Source organism: Mastacembelus armatus, unplaced genomic scaffold (genome assembly GCF_900324485.2).
Source record: "Mastacembelus armatus unplaced genomic scaffold, fMasArm1.2, whole genome shotgun sequence".
Lineage (NCBI taxonomy): Eukaryota > Metazoa > Chordata > Actinopteri > Synbranchiformes > Mastacembelidae > Mastacembelus > Mastacembelus armatus.
Window position 1 is genome coordinate 1,289,050 of NW_022872938.1, and position 21,212 is coordinate 1,310,261.

General features: G+C 42.8%; 3 protein-coding genes across 9 annotated transcripts; 2 read left to right on the top strand and 1 right to left on the bottom strand.

Moving 5' to 3' along the window:
- The first annotated feature begins 1,482 nt into the window (after positions 1–1,482).
- pabpn1 (poly(A) binding protein, nuclear 1) lies at positions 1,483–12,868 on the top strand. Of its 5 annotated transcripts, none has more exons than XM_026305759.2 (7): positions 1,483–1,909; positions 3,836–3,944; positions 4,907–4,974; positions 7,671–7,777; positions 8,079–8,166; positions 8,455–8,606; positions 12,278–12,868. In XM_026305759.2, the coding sequence occupies exons 1-7, from the start codon at positions 1,775–1,777 to the stop codon at positions 12,465–12,467; spliced, it is 849 nt and encodes a 282-aa protein (XP_026161544.1). In that variant the 5' UTR covers positions 1,483–1,774; the 3' UTR covers positions 12,468–12,868. The 5 variants fall into 5 exon arrangements, with proteins under 5 accessions (XP_026161544.1, XP_026161546.1, XP_026161543.1 ...); XM_026305761.2 differs by lacking the exon at positions 12,278–12,868 and adding an exon at positions 11,528–11,728 and having other exon boundaries at positions 1,485–1,909; XM_026305758.2 differs by lacking the exon at positions 1,483–1,909 and adding an exon at positions 1,942–2,245.
- A 706-nt stretch (positions 12,869–13,574) lies between these two features.
- Positions 13,575–18,013, bottom strand: ngdn (neuroguidin, EIF4E binding protein). Of its 3 annotated transcripts, none has more exons than XM_026305752.2 (11): positions 17,777–17,909; positions 17,368–17,427; positions 16,523–16,594; positions 16,055–16,192; positions 15,883–15,967; positions 15,458–15,510; positions 15,219–15,336; positions 14,854–15,028; positions 14,488–14,632; positions 14,261–14,324; positions 13,575–13,712 (listed from the first exon to the last, which is right to left on the bottom strand). In XM_026305752.2, exons 1-11 carry the CDS (start codon positions 17,867–17,869, stop codon positions 13,693–13,695), a joined length of 1,023 nt encoding a protein of 340 aa, XP_026161537.1. In that variant the 5' UTR covers positions 17,870–17,909; the 3' UTR covers positions 13,575–13,692. The 3 variants fall into 3 exon arrangements, with proteins under 3 accessions (XP_026161537.1, XP_026161535.1, XP_026161536.1); XM_026305750.2 differs by lacking the exon at positions 13,575–13,712 and adding an exon at positions 13,821–14,166; XM_026305751.2 differs by lacking the exons at positions 13,575–13,712; positions 17,777–17,909 and adding exons at positions 13,825–14,166; positions 17,936–18,013.
- Positions 18,014–18,224: 211 nt separating this feature from the next.
- cebp1 (CCAAT/enhancer binding protein (C/EBP) 1) lies at positions 18,225–20,662 on the top strand. The gene is made up of 3 exons (XM_026305769.1): positions 18,225–18,316; positions 19,484–19,783; positions 19,927–20,662. The coding sequence occupies exons 1-3, from the start codon at positions 18,314–18,316 to the stop codon at positions 20,230–20,232; spliced, it is 609 nt and encodes a 202-aa protein (XP_026161554.1). The 5' UTR covers positions 18,225–18,313; the 3' UTR covers positions 20,233–20,662.
- The last annotated feature ends 550 nt before the right edge of the window (positions 20,663–21,212 follow it).

Genomic DNA, 21,212 nt, shown 5'->3' on the forward strand with positions numbered 1-21,212 from the left:
GTTGCCCCACAGCAAGAAGGTTCCTGGTTTGAAACCCATCAGGGACCTTTCTGTGTGGAGTTTGCATGTTCTCTCTGTGCTTGCGTGGGTTTTCTCCAGGTACTCTGGTTTCCTCCCACAGTCCAAAAACATGTATGTCAGGTTGATTGGTGACTCTAAATTGCCCATAGGAATGAGTGTGAGTGTGTGAGGTTGTTTGTCTTTATGTGGCCCTGTGATGGACTGGTGACCTATCCAGGGTGTACCCCTGCCTTTCACCCAAAAGAGCTGGGATAGGCTCCAGCAGATCCCTGTGACCCTGGTTAGGAATAAGGGGGTATAGATGATGGATGGATATCATTAGAACATGACATCATTGAGTTCTGTGGAAAACCTGTCTTTTGCCTGTTATAATCCAGACCCTGTAAAGACCTCTTCACTCCTTCCCTGCAATCCTTGCTCTCACAGTGACCTGTTCTCAGGCTTGTACATTTTGCCTAAAGGTGGAGGGATGTCCAGCTGCAGGACCCGCAGTATATAAGTCTGTGCATGGCCAGGCACAACAAACCAAACTGCACTTTTCACAAGTTTCCTTTGACTGTCTTCAGATAAACACTGCACATTGGAGGGGCTGGACTTCACAACCCTCAGCAGCACACATCCACAGGGTACATCTGCACATGTAGCTCCCCTCAGTTTGTTCCTAGCTGCTAGCAAAGCATAGAGTATGGCCCCTTCTCCCAAGGCTGCCATAGAGGTGCAGAGGCCAAACCGCACCAGTCCTCCAACTCAACAGTAACCCAGGCTTTCAGTGGGGGTTCATATAAACTCTAAGAATGGTTTACCTGACAGGAAAACAACTTGTGATTACACAAGTAGCTAAATTCCTGAATTCTTATTTATTCCCTGACTACAACATCCCTAATATTGAAGACCCATAGATAAACTGGTGTTGGTAATCAATGCTCACCTTTATTTTTACAATGAAAATCTTCTGGATCTTCATCCAACTGCAGCATTATGGACCCACCCACAGGGACATTACAAATAAACAGTGCTTTGGTAAACAAAGTTATTTTGTATACAAAAGTTATTTGTGCTTCTGTGTACAAAAAAATACAGTTATTTGTGCTTCTATACACAAATAAACAATAATGTGTTTCTGTACACAAATAAAGTTATTTGTGTTACTTTAAACAAATAAAGTTATTAGTGTTGTAAACAAATAGTTGTCTGTGCTTCTGTAAACAATTTTTGGTAAACAAACAGTAGTTTGTGCGTTATCCTGGGAGCAGCGTCTGCAGAGGCCCAGCTCTGGGAAGGCCCTGGCCTCTCGGAGGGGCTGGGATGTGGGAATCCCAGGTCCCGAGGCTCCCAGTCCGGGTTCCTTTCCTGAGACCCAAAGGTCCGGGGCCTGGACTCGACAGGACACGGAGCGGCCATCTTGGACCATTGTTGTGCCTTGCAGGCCGCCGCGCGTGTCACGTGACTGGAATCCACGAATCGGATCGGGAGTTGCGCGGCTGCAGTGCTAGGTACTTCCGCCCCGGTAACCATCGCCGAAGTGAAGGATCTGCGAGTCCTCGCGTTTCGCGTCCGGGCTCGGTATCTGCTCTCAGTCGGTAAATAGTCCTGTGATTGTAAGCCAGCGCGTGGACAGGAGTCCCCGTTCATCGTGGAACCCGGTCTGAGTCGGACCCCAGTTTACCGCCGTCCCTTGTAACGGCAGTGCGTGGATCGGGGCCTACGGCGTAGGTTTGACCACGAGGCGCCTCGGTGTATCTGGAGCAGGGCGATGGCGGAGTTCGGTAACGGACTGACCGAGGAGTCCCTGTTAGATTCAGAACCTGGACACCCTGAGCTGGAAGACCCGGGTGTCGGTGACGAAGAACCGGGGTTAGAAGAGGGGGAGGCCGCGATTGAAGACCCGGTAAGTGAAGGGCATTGTTCGGGCTGCGGAGCCGCCGGGCGGTCCGTGGCGGCCTGTGGTCGTTAAAACACGATGCAGTCCTGCTGTGGCACCGAGTCCCGGGTCACATGCTACTGCTCGTGTCGGGTCGGTACCGACGGCCATGGCGGCCCGCGCAGTGCAGCACCAACGGGCGGTGACGTGCGTCGTGTCGGCGCCATCTTGGCGCAACAGGAGTGTCTGTTTCTCTGCAGCAGCACGGGCGCGGGCGGAAAAACCGTGTACCAGGAGGAAGTGGCTGGAGATGCAGGAGTGGGTCAGGCTGCCGCCGTTCACCGCCGCCGCGTGAGCCTGTCGGTAATGTCACACATTGTTCCCGCCGCCGTCACCATTAAGCTGCGTGTGCACCAGACCACCGACCGCAACATCCGGCGGTGCTCGGCTCCGCGGGCTGGGCTCGGGACCATGCTGCCTACAATAACGTTATACCGTCAGTGTCGTTTGTTCGGGACCACCGTGCGTATGTCTGTCTCACGCACTAAACATCAGCGTCTGTCGTGTGGCGGCTCCACGTGCACAGTCCGTATTCAGGTCCGCAAAACCTGCGTGTATTTTCTGCTGCGGTCGGTCTGGGTCTGGTTGCGGTATTTCCGTCCGGTCGATTGGAGTGGCCGCACCGCAGTGAATGTGGATTGTTTATTAATTATGGGAGATTTGTTCTGGTCGGAGAACTCAAGGTCGTGGAAATGTGTCAAGAGGACCAGGGACCTGGATCCTATCTCCATGCAGTGCAGGTTTACTAGGTCCTTGTGAGACCTGGTTATGGCCTGTTGGTGCACAGTGCTGCAGTGCACCACAGACCTGACAGCATCTCTGCTCACCACAGGTATTTTATTATGGGATGGCTCTGAGTTAGTCTCCTGGCCTGCCCTGACACATTTCCAGACGTGGGTCTTCAGTGGTGTTAGACATACAGTTGACACACAGGTGTATGCCCTCATCAGTGCACAGTAGCATCTGGGCAGAGCTAAAGCTGTTGTGTGTGTAGCAGAAAGGAGAAGCACCAGTCTTTGTGTTGAGGTTCACTATACTGATGTGTCGCTCTTGTGTTTCACTGTGTCACATTGGGATTATACTTGTCAGGTGCTGGTGTGTGTTGTTCTGATTCAACCGTTTTATATGTGTCCATTATGTTTAAAATGCTAATTAGGGATGTCCTGATACATTTCATGTTGAGTGTTTAGTCCAGTGTTTAGTTTTCCTACATCACAGTATATTCCAATGTAGGTAGGGCTGCATGCTGACTCTTCGCCTATAAAGCTTTTCTTTTATTGTACAACATGGCAAAAAAAAACAAAGTGTTTGGGATCTTATTCATAAATAATCTGCTCATATCTCTATGTTCCTGACAACATTACTGAAATGTTGACAAATACATAGAGAAAACAACCACACACACACACACAGGGCTGCTCAGGGCAGGTTAGGGCAGGTCATCCTACACTAACACTGTCACTGGTGTAGTGGACAGAGCCAAAAAAATAACCAAGTGACAAACATCAGTATCTCTATAAATAGTTACTGTGGGGTCTAGAATAGCTCGAGCATTAACACTGTCTCACAAATCCAAAATCACAGTTCTACTTAGTCCAACATTATCAAACTATACAAGGCCTATTTCTGCACCTCACTAACCTCTCTCTCCTCTACGATCTGCTCAAAGACGCTGCCAAGGTTATCACAGCACCATCACTCACACAGGTTCAGCATCTGCTGGCTGCTATACCATCTTCCCAAGTGCACTTTGAAACATTCGTTAATCATCAGATCTTGGGGTTCGAACTGGCAGTAGGTCAGCCCTTGGTAGCTTAGAAAGTCCACACTGTATATTCACCACACAATTGAGCCCATGGTGGTGAGAAAGCACTAATGGAGTTTGTGTTTCAGGAGCTGGAGGCAATCAAAGCTCGGGTCCGAGAGATGGAGGAAGAGGCAGAGAAGCTCAAGGAGCTGCAGAATGAGGTGGAGAAACAGATGAATCTCAGCCCCCCACCAGGTGTGCTCTTCTCTTTTGGTCCTTTAGCAAACCCTGAACCCTGAATTGACTAAACCTGAGTTGGAAACATAGAATTTCCTGTTCTGGATCAGCTGGTCAGAGTCAGTTGAAGCTGAGCTGAGAAGTGTTTATGAAAAAGCTATTATCATCGCAATGAGAGCAGAAGAGCAGTGTGTTGATTTTAATCCAGTGGAGCTAGAAATCTGAATGTGTGAGAAGTGTCGTTAAAAAGCAACATTTAATAAGTCGCATCTCAGCATTTTCAGGCCAGTCTTGACTTTCCTTGATAGATGATGAAGGTGGAATCCTGGACAAAACACGAGACAAACAAAAAGACATTTATAGGCCAATTATTTGAGACTAATCCCACCCAATAATGATTTACCATATTTTCATTTGTAACAGAATCACTGTTTAAACTCAGCGAGTTGGATTTTACATCAGCTTCTTTTACAAGTTAAGCTCATTTATTCAGTCCTGATTAATGACAAATGTAGATGAGCTTGTTAGACATATTTTTGCTACTAAAAATGAGAATAAGTAGACAAATTTGAAAAAAAATGACATTTTACATTTGTATTGGCAAATAAAAACCAAACACTAATGTGAAAGATGAGTGAACATAATCTCTAAATGCAAAGTGTGCTTATAAATATCTCTGACAAAAGCCAGCAAGAATGTGATTAAGTATGTAGTGCACAGGAAATTTTTATTCTAGTCTAACATTTTCTCTAAGTACACAGCAGCTTCACTTAATGGAAAAACAGGCAATTTTTCTGAGCCCTTCATCACAAGAGAATTGTTGAGTTGCCCTCAAACCAGTACTTGATTCACCCATTTTTTTAATTTGACGTGCTTACTATTTGTAGACACTTTGCTTTACCAAATTTAGAGCCAGAATTTTAACTAAAATGTTTTTTGTTGCTCATGTAGACTTTTTTTTGCTTTTGTCCTCCATCCAGTTGGCCCTGTTATCATGTCTATCGAGGAGAAGATGGAAGCAGATGGCAGATCTATTTATGTTGGAAATGTAAGTAACTGTCTCTGTCTACTGCTTTGGCTTGTTGCACCTGCTCAAACTAGGCCACGTTAGTCAAAACATTCAGTTTCAGCACAGACAAAATAGGAAATTGGTGTGCTCACTAATTCATCAGAACATTTGTGGTGTCAAACCGATTTCCTTTTCCACAGTCCACATTAATTACACCACTGTTTATGTTCCAGTCAGACAAGCATTGGTTCTCCGACTCCAGTTTGATAACCGTGATACAGAAATGGTGAGCGCAGTGTGTAGGGGAATGGGCTAATATTAGCAACCACACTGCCCCAAGACAGTAGGTTCATCCCCCTTGTCCAAAGAAACTCTGCTTCACATGTTGTTTTCCAACAGGGGAACAGAAGACATGTTATAATAAACTACCTCAGCCAACTAGCTAATAAAACACTGAGCCCATCACAACAAAACATACTTTACCTCTACTTTCGTTCTCTGTGTGTCTTCTTGTCACATCATACCACATACCACACTCGCAGACCAGCTACTTAATGTGTCTTTCTTCCCCAAGTCAAATCTCTTTAACAGTCTTTGTTCAAATGAAATATTTAGAAGAAACAAACACCATATTTGGATTCGGCTCTTCTTGGTTGCTGTAATTCCACCCCAGCTCCTGATGTCTAAAGTTCTTAGTTCTGGACCAGCAGGTTAACACCAGTTTTCCTGGCCCAGAGCCTGTTCATTAGCTGTCCAATGCAAAGAACTGGTTCAAAATGAGGCACTGGCCCTAAAACTGTTTTGGGGTGGAAAGGGTTTAAATCACACAGCTGAACTGAGAGTTAACCCTCTGGGGTCTGAGGGGGTTTTTGGGGCCTGGACAAATTTTGACATGTCCTGACATTTGTGCTTTTTTCAGTGTCTTTTAAACATATTAATGTCTAAAGTCTAATAACACTGTAATCAGCACAAAATTGGCTACAATAATATGTGAGCTTCAAGTTTATACATTATTGTGTTTTTGAGAAAAAAGTGTTTATACATGGCTAGTGAAAAACTACAATTTTTTACTCACTGAAATAAGACCATAAAACACAAACAGAACATTGGTTCACAAGACTTTGGAGACCAGCATGTTGTAGGCTAAAGTGTTTACTTCAGAGTGCTGTGAATGTCATCTTGTTCACACATTCACAGTAAACAATACACTGATTTAAATTTTCTAAGACACTTTTTGTCCAGAAAGGCCATATGCAAGAGGGTGTGTCTGAGGATGAATAGTCATGTGATTTACCTGAGAACACAAAAGACGCACTGAACGTCCAGACAAAGGCGCGCATAATGAGCCTTTCAGTCAATGTAGATGGGACGGATTAGTGCTGTACAATACAACACAATGAGGAGCCAAACGATCCTCATTTGAGTTAAAATCAGTGTTTTTACTCTGAGGACAAGCTAAACTATTTGTCTCTGTGTGGAATGTAAGGAGCGCCGCTTCACGTGCGTAACGCGCCATCATCCAAACGCGCCGAAAAAGTGAGTAAATTCTATGATGAAGTTTGATATTTTGTGTCATTTCTCGGGGGCGTGCACATATTTACCTGGTTCACCTGAGATTATTTACATGTGAACAGTGGACAGTGTACAAGGCGGGACCGCATTACCTGTAATGAGGTGAGACAGGAAAAAACGGACTTCTCCTTACGTTCATACGGATTAAATAAAAAGTGATGATTTGTTTTCGACTTGAATTGTTTCACTCAAAAGAAAATATTTCAAGCTTTCTAGCCATATAATTCTTATTTTTATGAGGCAAGTATTCGCTGAGATTCTGGTGGTTTTATTTACGCGTCTGTGAAGAGAAATGGCAGAGACAGAAAAGTCCGAGAGCGCACCCTGTCGGCTTTCTTTATTTAAAAAAAGCACAATGTTTTGTTGTTATTATGATGGTATACCACTAAAACTAGACCCTTTACAGATTTGAATGATATGCTTCTTTTATCTGTACGATCAGAATTGACGGAGTAATTTAAGTTTGTTCCGGCCTTATCAGAAAAAGATGCGTCAAAACGCGCCGGCGCGTGCGTCGACCCCAGAGGGTTAAGTAATGAATTCAAATTATTATTATTTACTACTTTACTATTACCTTGTACAACTTGTCATATTCTGCTATTTTCATAAACGTTGGTTTCAGATGTTTGTGGATAGCCAGGCATACATAATTGTCTGGCAGTTAAGCATGGTAGGTGATCTTGATGCAAAGGCCTGGCTGGTATTCAAGGTCATTCAAATATGACTGGGGGAAATATAAAGAATAGGTTTTGGAAACAATCCCTCTATTGGATACACCTAGCATTTAGCACAGACATGTCTCTGGCTTATTGTCCCAAGTGATGGTGTGTTTGCCCTGGGCCAGACATCGCAATTAGCAGCTTAAAGACTTATTTTGTTCCCATCTTACAGTGCTATTTGATCTGTGTCTTCAAACTGTATGTATAGTGCTGTACTTATTAAGATGTAAACACACCTGTGAAGATAACAGGTGCAGCTGTCAGTCTGACACATTTGACCTGGTTCACTATCTCGTCCTAAATACAACTACTGTGATTTAAATTTTAAAGTCTCCAAGGGTTAAGACATGGGTTAGGACAGCCATGGCATTGGATGACCCCTGTACTTGACAGTTGTGGTGATAAGGTTCTCTTGAGGTTTAACCTTTTTGTTTGTGTCTTCAGGTGGACTATGGTGCCACGGCAGAAGAGCTTGAGGCTCATTTTCATGGCTGTGGTTCAGTAAACAGAGTCACCATCCTATGTGACAAATACACAGGGCATCCCAAGGGGTAATGACCAACATTATGCCTTTTCATTTTGTAGCAGATGATGATTGGGTAGGTGACAGGCTATTATCATCTTATGTGATACATAAACCGCATCAATACAAATGATGGAGGCTTCCCAAAGATTGGCTAGAGCTGGATCATTAAATGTGATTGCATGTGTTTGAAACAAACCCATATGTAGCCCTAGAAATGCTGAGTTTAACTAATGATGGTGCATACCAATAATAAAGATGTCTACCTGTTGCTGCTCTTCATTTGCCTGTCAGTGCTTGTCGTTGAGTTATTCAGTTCTTCTCTTCAGGTTTGCCTATATTGAGTTTGCAGACAAAGAGTCTGTTAGGACAGCCATGGCGTTGGATGAGTCCCTTTTCAGAGGACGACAGATAAAGGTAAGAGGCTTTCACATTTCATCTTTCTGAAGTTTTCTTTTCACTATAGTACATTTGAAATGTGTCCTTACCCAGTGTGAGTCTCAATGTTAGGAAAAGTGACCACACTGGGACCAAAGGGCAACACAGCTGTGTTCCACTTTGTCTCGTTTACAAAGTTAGCTAAAGGTTTGGGTCATCTCCCAGTAGAATTGTTTCAGCCTTTTTCTTTAAACATCAAGACTGTCAAAATGACTTATGGATGTTATCCCTCCTGTAACCACACCCTGTTCAATCCTCAACCTCCAGGTGGGCGCTAAAAGAACAAACAGACCAGGTATCAGCACCACAGATCGTGGCTTTCCTCGGGCTCGCTTCAGATCCCGTGGAGGAAGCTTTTCATCGCGTGCACGCTACTACAGCGGCTACACGCCACCACGGGGCAGAGGCCGGGCTTTCAGGTGAGTCGATGCGGTGATGCTTCAGTTCTTCTAAGACTTGCATGTTTGCACTGAAAGAAAATAGAGGACAGAAAAAAAACAAGACAGACCATAATGGCCAGGAAGAGGACTTGCTGGAGAAAAGCATTTTTTAAATTAATATATCTTAGTTTGTTATATTTGCAAAATAAGGATGGAGCTAGGGCATAAACAAGGATTTGACAGCAGCCTGCTGTAGAGCATATTCAGGATTAATACACTCCTCTCTGTCCTACCATGAAAGAAGAGCTGCAGGTAATCACAGTATGGACAGAGAAACAAGTTGTCATCTTTGGCCACAAAGCGGCATTTCTAAAGATCTTCACACATTTTTACAGTTCATAGTGGAAATATTAGGGAAGTCCCTTTCTCAAATCTAACGCATCAACACGTCTAAGACTGATGAGAGAAAATATGATGCCTGCGGTGTGTAGCTGTTAAAGCCCCAGTGTGTAATCTGTACGGCCGCTAAGGTGATGCTCGATGCTGGAGTGTCGTACACTGGGATTGTGGAAGTCCTGTATGTACAGTGTTTGTGAGGTACAGATATTAAGATGATTGCTTTTAAGCTCTGCTGTGAGGTTTTGTGGTATACTTTGTGTCATCGCAAACAACTTTTACAGCAAGTCATTAAGTAACCTGAACTGCCAATACCGTGAGAGCTCGTTTTGGGTGGAACAAACTATACAAGTCGATGTGTCTTCATGTAAAAATAGCCTCAGTAGCAGCTCTGCTGTAAATCTGCCTTGTTTTACCTTTGAAAGTAACAGGTGGAGTGTGAGACGTGTTGCTTTTCATATATGCATTGAGCTTTCATTTGGATTTGATCTTGGTCTGGAGCTTTAGACTCATGCTCAAGAAGGGACATTTCACTCCAGTAGTTATTTTAGAAAGAACCGAAACCCATCACACTGAGCTCTCTGTTTCACTTTACCAAGTGTTCAGATATGGTCTTATTTTTGCCCTGGCTTTTACTTAACCCTAATGACAAGGAAGGGTTCCACTCCCTTCGTTGCTCTGTGAGAAAAAGTATGAAGCTCTAATCATCCCACACATCCAAGAATCCCCAGTCCTGCCAGTGTATCAACTGGGATATGGTCTGAGCTGCAGGACAAGGCCCATGGGAAGGAAGCCCAGGAAGACTGATATGTGCTGAGTGCACTGAAGCTGACGAGACTTTAAATACTGCATTCATTATTTGCCTTTGCCTTACATTACAGTTCTGACTGGGTGTCCTACCATCAGACTAGCATGAACCTCAAATGGCTTTACACAAAAGAAACCATCTTCAGTCTGACCATATTGATTGTACTTGTTACCATAGCAACAGTCCTCTGGGGTGTTGCTAAAAATTACTGTGCATTTTCATGTAATTGAGGATTGAATGCAGAGAATCTCTAGTTGAACTGGCTGTGATGGATTTTTGCCACTAATTCCTCACTAGTCTGCTGAAGACTGCTGCAGTCAAACAGCACGAGGCTTTGATTAAAACCTAATTACAGCTGGTCACAGATGTTGAATAGCATACACTTGAGGACTGACTCTTTAGTGGCACAAAGTGGCACTTTTCAAAGTGTGCACTTTGTTTGTCTCATGAAACAGTTGTGTTCAGGCCAAAACAGCCTTGTCTTCTGGGTTTTGACAGGACAACAGAGAACTTTTTCCCTGGAGGAGACTTGAGCTCCTGTAGAGAAAATGATCAGTAAGTAGTAACAGCCTGGTTCATGTTAGCTGGCTAAGATGTTGCATAGGCTGATGGCAGGGAAGGTACATTTGTCTGCACCTTACCAGAAGAAAATCCCCCATGTTTACATGTAGTCAAAGTCATACTGGCACCAAGGGAAGATGAAACAAGGGTTATGTGGGCCAGCACATGCACATATTGTCGTCATGATGGAGCTGGGTCCTACGCATTTGTCCACTGTCTCTTTGCATGTCCATGAAACCTCCCCCCCAACACATACAGACACACACGCAATAACAGATTGACCTTTACAGTATTCACTCCCAGAAACGAGGGTTCATCACTGCAGCCTGACCTGAGTCTTTAGCCTATTGACCTCTGACTTCAGTCCTGGTGTGACATATTTGTGTTCGTCACCACTGCATGGTGTGTGTGTGCGCAGATGTTACTAGCATTGTGGGAACCAGTACCTGTTTTACACAGTCACAGGGTGAGGACCTCGCCTTCCTCATGGAGACTTGGTTCCCATCGTGTAAGTCAGTGAGTTCTAGTGTCACAGTGTAGTGTGAAGTCAGTCAGGGTCAGTGTTAGACATTTAGTGGGTATGTTGGGTCTTCAGGATTCAAAGCAGAATATAATTTACGTTGATGCCAAGTCAGCGAGGAGTGAAAGCGTGTGGGTGTGGTTGGTGCTGGTGCTGGTGCTGGTGCAGGTGCAGGTGCAGTACCGGTGCAGCTCTGAGTGTTGTGTGTCTACATGTATATATGTGTGGTGCTGTTTGTCCTCAGTTTCTCCCACAGTGACACCCAGAGGCGGCTCTCGCACAGACACAGAGAGAGAGAGAGAAAGAGGGAGAGAGAGTGCCTTTGTTGTCCCTTTACACCTTGAGTAATTTTCCTGTGATATCTGGAAATCACATTACGTCTTTTTTCACAAAGCTGCTTTCAGCTTTCTCCAGTGTTATTCTTCCAGATAGATCAAAGGCACAATACTTTTAAGACGGTGCATCTAATAATGCATACTGTGAATATACTGTTACTCATTTTGATATATACATAAATATATCAATATGTTCTATCCACTGAAATTTCAGCAGGCCCTTTCTCTGCCTACAATCACACACATATATCTATTCTAATCTGTCACACCAGAAAATTGGTGTCCTTCTTCCTAAGCCAACCAGAAAAAAACTCACCCTCTTTTTCTCTCTCTTTTCCAGGGGCCGTGGGCGAACAACATCGTGGTATTCCCCTTACTAAACACCCTCCTCCCTCCAGCACTCCATTACTATCCACCCTCTCTGTTCCCTTTTAGAAAACATACACACACTGATGCCCCCTTCCCCCGCAACCAAAAAGAAGAGACCCCCAGAAGAAAGAAAAAAAAAAAAAAAAGACAAAAAAGGATAAAATAACCCTGTCGAGGACAGAGACTGACTGCTGCAGTGTGCGATTGTGTGTGAGCGTGCATGTGCCGAGACTGATGCGGTCAGCTGTGGTAAGATATCAGTTGGCCACTGGGAGAGTGGCAGACTTTTGTTTTGTTGGGGAGAGGGGGTTGTCTCAGGCTGCAGATGTGTTTCCTTTGGTCTGGCTGTGATCTCCTACTTTCACACCATCACCAACACAGCAACCCACCCACTCACCCTCCACCGCCAACACCAGTATAAGAGAGGGGGCAGCAACAAAACTATGCTGTGTTCATGTCTTTACTGTACTATACACATGTGATTCTACCACTATCCAGAGTGTTACTGTGTTTCAAGTCTGTGCTTTGGACTCTCATTACCCCCCAACCCTCTCTGCAGTCCCCACCCACAAATTTTTAAATTATTCCTTCTGTACTTGTTGGCAGAGTTAGTCTCTGTGACGCCAACATCACCTCCGATCCCACTTTCTTCCTTCCCTACCTCTCGTCTCCCAAGTCCCCTTCCTCTGTCTGTATATTAGACCACTTCTTGTCGTTTCAGGTTTCAGGACCAGTGGAGGCTGACGACCCCTCCCCAGGTGGCGCCGGCCCCCCCCACCGTCTCTGCAGCATCTCTCTCGCTCTCTGCTCCCGCTATGCACACTCACCCCATCCTGTCTGTGTGGGGGGGAGGGGGGCAAGGCGACCACCGGCCCACAGCGGGGGGCATTTACTACAACAGCAAACGCTGAAGCTGCTTTTAGTCTTCTCCTCATACGTACACACGCACACACACACACACACACACACACACACCTTACACCTACTTAAAGCGCAGTACAGATGGCATGTAGCCGGCAGCCAACCCAACACCTGATTTCTATTCTGAGAGCTGGAGTCAACACAGCTGAGTGGCAGAATGTAGGGCAGGCAGGACCAGAAGACCAGGGGGTTTTAGGCCTTGGTGTGGATCTTATGGGTGCCCCCTTTCAGCAGCTTGTCTAAGGAAGGCTGACAAGCTAATGGCATTGACTAACAATTAGAGTAGGCCGAAGCTGTTGCTTTAGGGTGAGGGAAAGTCGGGGGTGGAGTTTGTGTGGGGACATCTTTTCTTTCTGGTTTTTTTTTTTTTTGTTTGTTTGTTTTTGTTTTTTGGGGGGTTTTTTTTTTCCTTTCTTTTTTTAAGGGGAGTGGGTTTCAACAAATGTTTTGCTTTTTTAATTTTCATTTTTAAACTCATGAGTCTGTAATTAGGACAAAAAAAAAATAAAGACATTGTGTAAAAACAGACCTGTGTGACTAATTCTGTATTGGGTATTAAGGCTTTCCATTTTCACTGCATTCATTATTTTCCTAAATCACACACTAACAAGAACCAAACATGAATCGTGTGAATCCATAATCTGATTTAACATGGATATATGCATCTTACCAGGTTTTCTTCATGTTCAGACAACAATGGTAAGCCTATGGCACAACGAAAACGAATTCAGCATTGATAGATGCAGCACATGAATTGGTGACTTTAATCTGAGATTTGAAGAAATTGAGACATTTCAGCAGGATGTTTCTTACATCAGTGATGGGAGTGCATAAACAAGTGGACACAGTGGCTTCAGGTTTGCCCTAACCCTTTGGCATGTACTAAACAGTTTATACCAACATGTGTCTGCTTGTGATAGTGATGAGTTTTATGTAAATGTAAAGACATACACTATGACTTAGTTCAACAGTATCCCATAATAGATGGTTTCCAAGTCTTAAAATTCCCTAATTTTTCTGTATTTATCCAATAATGGTCTGTTGTTTCTGCCATGTAGGTAATCTGACTTATGTAATGAAGAGACGTACAACAAATACACAATGATGGCAATACACCTTTATTTTATAGACTACATGTGAAAGTTACACACTTTATATAAAACTGGTAAATCTTTAGGTCATTGTGGTTCATCACTGGACGTCATGTTTCAGGTTTTATTTGTGCTTTCTGATAGCTGCAAAACAGGGAAGTCCACATTTAGTACTATGAAACAGGATTAAAATGTATAAGTTACATGGCTTCATTTAGTGCACTGAACTACATATTTTATGAACCAAACCAAAATTAAATTAAAAACCAAAATTGTACCAATTATCGCATTTTCTGGACTACAAGTCGCACTTTTTTTTTTTATTCATCTGCCTTTTCCTGCCACTTATACAGTGAAGTTACTTTTATGTGTATATTTACAGTCATTTTGTCCAGTAGTCACTAGTGTTAGATGACACTCTTGACTCAAAGATAATATACTGCTGAAAAAGTAAAAACATGTTCAGGCTAAACTCCAACTCCCAGTGTAATGAAAGTGAAAATACCACCCAACCAAAGAGCTATACTGCAGACTTCAAAGTGCAGATAAAGTCTGCAGCTGAAACACAGTTTGGAGTGAATGTCAGCATTCAGACAACCTGAGGGAGGAGGAGATGATGCCCAGTGTCGGAGTAGTGGCAATGACAGACTCAAGAACGACATTTTAAAAATTAAGCTAATTTGTGTACTCACCTCTTCTATTGGGTTTCTTCTTCATGACTTTTTTCTTTTTCTTGGGGCAACCGTTCTTCCCATCCTACAAATAACAATGAACTAAGTCAGACAGGAAATGGTACAGATGCACATGATTTTCATGTATGTTAGACGACTGTTTGGAGCTGAGATATGACCTGAACTAAAGTGCCCAAACCCAAAACAACTGAACTGGCGCAGTGTTTAATGTTACTCTAACAGCTCACCTGGCCGCCCTGGCTACCCATCAGCACTGTGATGTCACTGAAGTGTGTGATCCCACTCAGTTGGCTGGACATGGCCATCACACCCCTTTTTCTGGAAGTCTTTGGAACACTGAGACGCACCATCATGGACTCCTCATAGTTTTTCCTGCCAAAGAAGAGAAGGAACTTTCAGTGACGTGCAGACAGTGAGTTGCTGTAAACCTAAATGTGCAGACACTAGCCCATCCACATTTCATATCTACACTCAGTGCAAAAGGATGTAGCCCCACTGTGCTGCAAAATATTCAGTCCCAGGTTTTCCCACTTGATAGCCGACTGATCCTCAGCAGTGTCCACCTGTATTTCTACAACAAATGAAGTAAACACCTGTTTATCTCTTCACGGCTCTCCCGCTCACTCTGGAAGTCTCGTCTGTCCCTGATCTCCTCAGGGGTGTCGCTGTACTGCTGTCTCAGCTCCTGGATCATAGAACTTCTCAGAGCTGCCCGTCTATGATGTTCCACCTGAGTCTTCCTCCTGTCCGTCTCAAGCACGTCACCATCTGCGGGACACAACAGGAGTGGCTCTTATAATGAGAAAATAATAATAATAATTAAAAAAAAAAAAAAAAAAAAAAAACCTTATTTGACTGTATGGCTAAGTGTTCAAAAAACAAAAATCAAGCCTCTTCCATCTGTTAACAACGCAGAATTATCAAAGAAACAAAAACCAATTTTAAAAGACAACTTTACCATAATGCACTGGGACAATCTTTGGTGGCACATATTTCCTGCCGTTACCGAGATCTGCTTTCTTCTCTGAGGCTACCTGTTTGTCATCTCCATCTTCAGAGCCATCAGTTTCACACAGCTGAATGATCAGCAAAGCAAACACATCAATTACACCAACTGAACGTCCAAACAAAACGATGTTAACAGGTTTTCATTACAAGGTGATTTTAGACAGAGTTGCTACAATCACAGTGACTTACTTTACTGATAAGATTATCAGGGTTAGGACGTAGCTGCAGCAGGTCATTCTCCGCTGAAATCAATGAAAAGCACAAGACACTGTTAAAGGACCGTCCCGCGCTCCTCATCCAGCATCTTCAATCTTGTCTGCTCAGGTGAATCATGCCTGTGTTGGCTATTGTATAGACATTGTCTATTGCTGCAGTCTGATGGTACCCCTTGAGTGTAACTAAGTGCTGTTATATCGTATGTCTGTTGAGCTACAAACACATCCTGTGTAAACACACACTGCACTCAAGTAAAGTAGTGAACAGTACTCTTAAAATAAAACTACAGAAAATATGTGATGTATATGTGTAAGTATATGCATTTGACAAGTAAAAGTATAAATGCAGTGACTACTGAGTGTTGGCATTCATTACAGACAGCATTATATCAGTCTTACCTAAACTACCAGTAACAGCTGTGCACACCAGTTTATCAATCTGGTACTTCAATCTGTGGTCGAGGGGTCGCATCTTCTCAAAGACCTTTACAAAACAGGGGAGTGATGAAACATTCTGAGTGTGCCAGCTGAAGAAATAATAATGAAGGACGCTACCATCACCACATCTCACCGTTCTAATTCGGACCAGTCTGTCCAAGGCTTTGCTCTCTTTTATTTTTTCTCCCTCGGTCTTGATGCTAATCAGGTGGGTGAGGTCCTGAAGGTAGAAGAGCAGCAGGTGATAACGCAGGTCTAAGAAAGACAGACCCTGCAGAGAAAGGAGAGACTTGTCACTGCTGGGTTTAAAACTCAAAACATGCTGTGTGGAAAGCCAGGCTGAAATTACAGAGGCCAATTAAAGAGCAGACTGTGGTCTGTCTGTATATGGGAACACATTAGCTGAACTACAAGCTGCAGGAAAACTGCAAACACATGTACTGTAATCTATATACACACTGAAAACTGTGATACAAGGCTGGAAATCAAGCATTTGGTCTTAGGTGATACTGTGCTTTGTGAAGTGGTGACTCACACACTGGAAATCAGTCAAACCCAGCACACCTGTAGTAAACCTGACATGTCTGAAGCCCTTTCTTACCTGAGATGTCTTAAACGTCCCGTCCTTGACTTTAAGTAGCAGCCCATGGACATGACTGGTAACTGAGACCACCTGAAGGGAAAGAGACGGACTGGTACTTGTTTTCTGCTTGAGTCTGTCAAACATCATCAGTCTTAGCACATAATGCTCCAATCCAAAGTTTGCCTTGAGGTAGGTAGAGAGCTCCACCTGTTTTATTGAGAATTCTTTGGGAGACAACACTGTGCACTTGGGGCATGGATCTATTGTAGGACAGCTCCAGAAACATCCATTACATGAGGCAGCCAGGTATTTCAGCATCAGGCTGTGCAATTAATCAAATTTTGATTTCAATTTCAGGTCTCAACAATCACAAAAACTATGTAATGGAGAAAAAAAAAAAAAAAAAAGACTGTTCTATTTTTCAAGTTTTTTTGGCCTGTGTTCTTAATGACACACATGCACACTTTCACCTGAACTCTCTCAGCCTGTACTGATGGCGAAACTAGTCGCGTATGTAGTATCTAGTGGCATTTGAAAATCAGCAGGAGTCAAGACGGTGGAAACAGAGCAGCACAGAAGTCTTTGGTCAACAAAAGGGGTAGACGCAATTCCATTGTAAGGGAACACGGACATGGATCCAAAACATATTATGTACGAGATTTGCTACGCGGTGGTGTTGGCACTGGTATTTATGCATTTGAATATATTTTATAGTGTACATTTATACATGTTTTAAGGCAAATTAATAGTTTTGTTACAGGACAGTAAAGGACTCCTAACATGCCTACCCAGGATGACACATCAGTCATAACCATGGTGGATTACTGTCACATTACTGACATAGATTTAGACTGTTACTTTACCTGCTCTGTGAGATTGTTCAGCAGCTGGACAGCTGTGGGCAAATCTCTTCTGATTGCACCCTGTCAAAAAATAAAATGCTCTTAGCAACAGTGATGGCTAACAACTGTTGTTTTTGTTCTACAGAGCTGGGTAAATTACACAAAAAAAAAACAACAGAGCCGGTTAAATTAGACACCAAAACAACAATAAAAACAACAGAGCCGGTTAAATTAGACACCAAAACAACAATAAAAACAACAGAGCCGGTTAAATTAGACACCAAAACAACAATAAAAATAACAGAGACGGTTAAATGGTTAAATTAGATACCAAAACAACAATAAAAACAACAGAAACGGTTAAATTAGACACCAAAACAACAATAAAAACAACAGAGCTGGTTAAATGGCGGCTGCAGGTCAACGCGACCTTTAAAACCGAACGAGCTAAGGTTAATTCTCGTCTGTCCACACTCGTCAGCGTCTCATTGGACCTTTGTTTTAAGTTACAGTGTGGAAACATTAAATCATGAAAGCGGCCCAATAATTAGAGTTCCATCCATCTCAGACAAAAATGAGATATACTCACGTTGTCAGCAGCCATTTTGACTTCATGCTACGGAAGCCGCAGAAGGACTCAACGCGTTTCGTTATTCAAAGGCAAATGGTTTAATTCTGACCAACTGTGTTAAAACTGATTTAATTTGTTTAATTAAAACTGTTGACTCATAAAGACTCCGAACGGCACCAGATCAGTTTGTAAAGGTGTGTTTGTATTTTTTTAACGTCTGTGTGTGTGTGTGTGTGTGTGTGTGTGTGTGTGTGTGTGTGTGTGTGTGTGTGTGTGTGTGTGTGTGTGTGTAAGAGAGAGAGAGAGAGAGGAAATGATGGAGGGAGCATCACAAGAGAATCAGTTTCTGTCTTTGCATTTCCACACAGCGAAACCTGAAGAACCTGAAGAACAGCCATGGTGAGTAAATATCAAAAATCAATATATTGATCAATATCAAACACATGATCAATAAGCCATGACCAATTTTAAGGCCTCTAAACCAAAAGGCATTATGTGTTGTATTAATGAGATTGTCATTTACTCATTAGAATGTGACACAACTAGGATTAACTAGGATACAAAATTAGGCAACCCAACGAAACAACAACATGAGTTAAAAACCAGACTATGTCCTTTCTACTGGTCTTTCATTTTTATAACTTTGTGTTTTCCTTTAATGTTGGGATATTGTATATCCCGTCACTTAAACTACTGATTAGTTTCTCACTTGACTGGATGCACTGTCAATAAGAAGTGTAAAAATGCAGTTTCCTTCAGCCCAATTTTATTTTTTTCAATGTCCATGAATGTCAAACACCCAAAATTCCCTGTTCCTGTAAAAGATCAAATTATTTTTTAAGAACCTTGTATGTTGAAGGCAACAGGTATTGTCTGACATGCACACACGGGCCATTACATGGCTCAAACATGATTAAACTAGGTCACATTTAGGAAAACCAACTCTGTTGTGCTAAAAGGAAAAGATGGTATGGCAAATATATTTAAATCTAAAAGTACATATTGCACTGTAACAATACTGCAGTAGAAGTCTTGCATTCTTACTTCAGTAAAAGTGGTATTACAAATGTAAAAGTACACAATATACAACAATGAAGCATTTTACATTGAATCACAATGTATTTATTTATTAGCAGTATTTATTCTTATTGCCCATGTTTTTTAGCTTTCAAAACTTAAATTGTAAAAAAAGAAAAAAATATAAGGAGAGAAAGAGAAGATCAGAAAAAATAAATCTTCTCTTTGAGAAACCTGAAAAACCTGAGTTATGCTATTTGATGTTCCTGCTCTGTTTTCCATGTACTTGGCATGGATAAATATTACATGTACTTCATGTAATATTTATAATATATACTGCTTTCTTACTCTACCTTCCTTTGTCACACTATGTAAACATGTTAGGTCCACAACTGCTTGTGCTTGTGATATTCTAATGGATTATGATTTTAGGTCAGGTTTTATTACTGACTGTCAGAGAACGAATTGTGTTTGCTCATGTGGTTCTTCATGTGTTTTGGTTTGAACTCAAAAATGACCGACTCTTGCTCTGCTTCTGAACCCCTCCAGATGTCTGATTCCAGGATATCCTCTGTCATCCAGGAGTGGGTGATCTCATACCCAGGTCAGACCCATACGCACACCCTGAATCCCATCAATTCCAGCCCGACTGGCTCCAGCGGTCAGTTGTCTCAGATGGACATTATGCCATACAGCCAGTCCCAGAGAATGATGAGGGGGGGCTGTGAGGACAGAGTGGCCGAGCAGATGATGGGACTGTCATACCAACCTTACCCAACATCCTCTCTTAGCAATACTTTGAATACTGGGTGCACAAACCATCACCAGAGCCACAGCAGCACTCAGCAGGTGGGTCTCAGGTTTTTTTTTGAAGATAATCAATATAAATGCCAATTAACTAGAAGTGAAATAGTAAATTAGAAATATCTATCACCATTTTCACTACTGTCAAAAGCTTTCACACATCCTGAACATATGATTGTGATGTCCAGGATTTCTCCCCATTCGTCCTGCCAAGTCTGAGGGCCCCGGTGACAAAGAGGAGCATCAGCAAGGACAGTGCAGAGTACCGCCTGAGACGAGAGAGAAACAACATTGCAGTGAGGAAGAGCCGGGACAAAGCCCGCAGGAGGATCCTGCTGACCCAGCAGAGAGCCGTGCAACTGCAGGAGGAAAACCAGAAGCTGCAGATGAGAATAGGGGAGCTGACACAGGAGCTGGACACTCTCAAACACATCCTGTCACAGCGACACCTGCAGGGAGCTGAGCAGGGGGCAGCAGGGGAGTCTGGTCCCTGAACAACATTGATACCTGCCATCCAAATACAGGCATTACTGGTGATTAGGCTCATTCATGCAAAGTCTAAAGCCAACTTTGCCTTTAAGGAAAACATCTGAGATGATTTGAAAAAGTCCCTTAGAAAAGTGGATAAACCATATGTGTGAATTTAATGCTAGGGGTAAAATGGTATTTTTATATTGTCAAACTGTGGCAAGACTGTAGCTGCCACTGCACACACTGCAGACAGTAAGTTTGTCAGTTACTCATGCTAATCTTTAGGTTTATGTTAGAACACAGAAACAAACAGCTTAATGAATATTATATTATATTTTTCTATTTGTGTTTTTGGCTTTGTGAAATCTAGAAACCATGACACCCTTGTAAGGTCTTGAGCTACAGATTATAACTTCATTCAGAGGACCTTCTCACCTCAAATGTGGAGAAATCAGAGAGGAGCTTGATAGCTAAAGGCTCTGCCTCCCATTCTGCTTTTGGAAACTCTGGGAACCACAAGTAGACCTGCACTCTGAGAGTGAAGTGCTCTAATGGGATAATATGATACTATGAGGTCTTTAAGGTATGAAGGAGCTTGATCATGAGGGGATTTGTATGCGAGAAGAAGGATTTTAAATTCTATTCTGTATTTTACAGGGAGCCAATGAAGAGAAGCCAATATAGGAGAAATATGATCTCTCTTGCTAGTTCCTGTCAGGACTCTGGCTGCAGCATTCTGGATTAACTGGAGGTTTTGTATGGAGATACTGGGACATCCAGATAGTAATGAGTTACAGTAATCTAGCCTTGAGGTAACAAATGCATGGACTAGTTTTTCTGCATCATTTTGAGACAGGATGTTCCTAATTTTGGCAATGTTGCACAGGTGAAAGAAGGCAGATTTGTTTTATGTGTGAGTTAAAGGACATGTCCTGGTCAAAAATATCTGGCAAAAATAACGTTTTTCACAGTAGTGCTGGAGGCCATCTAAATTAGCTATAAT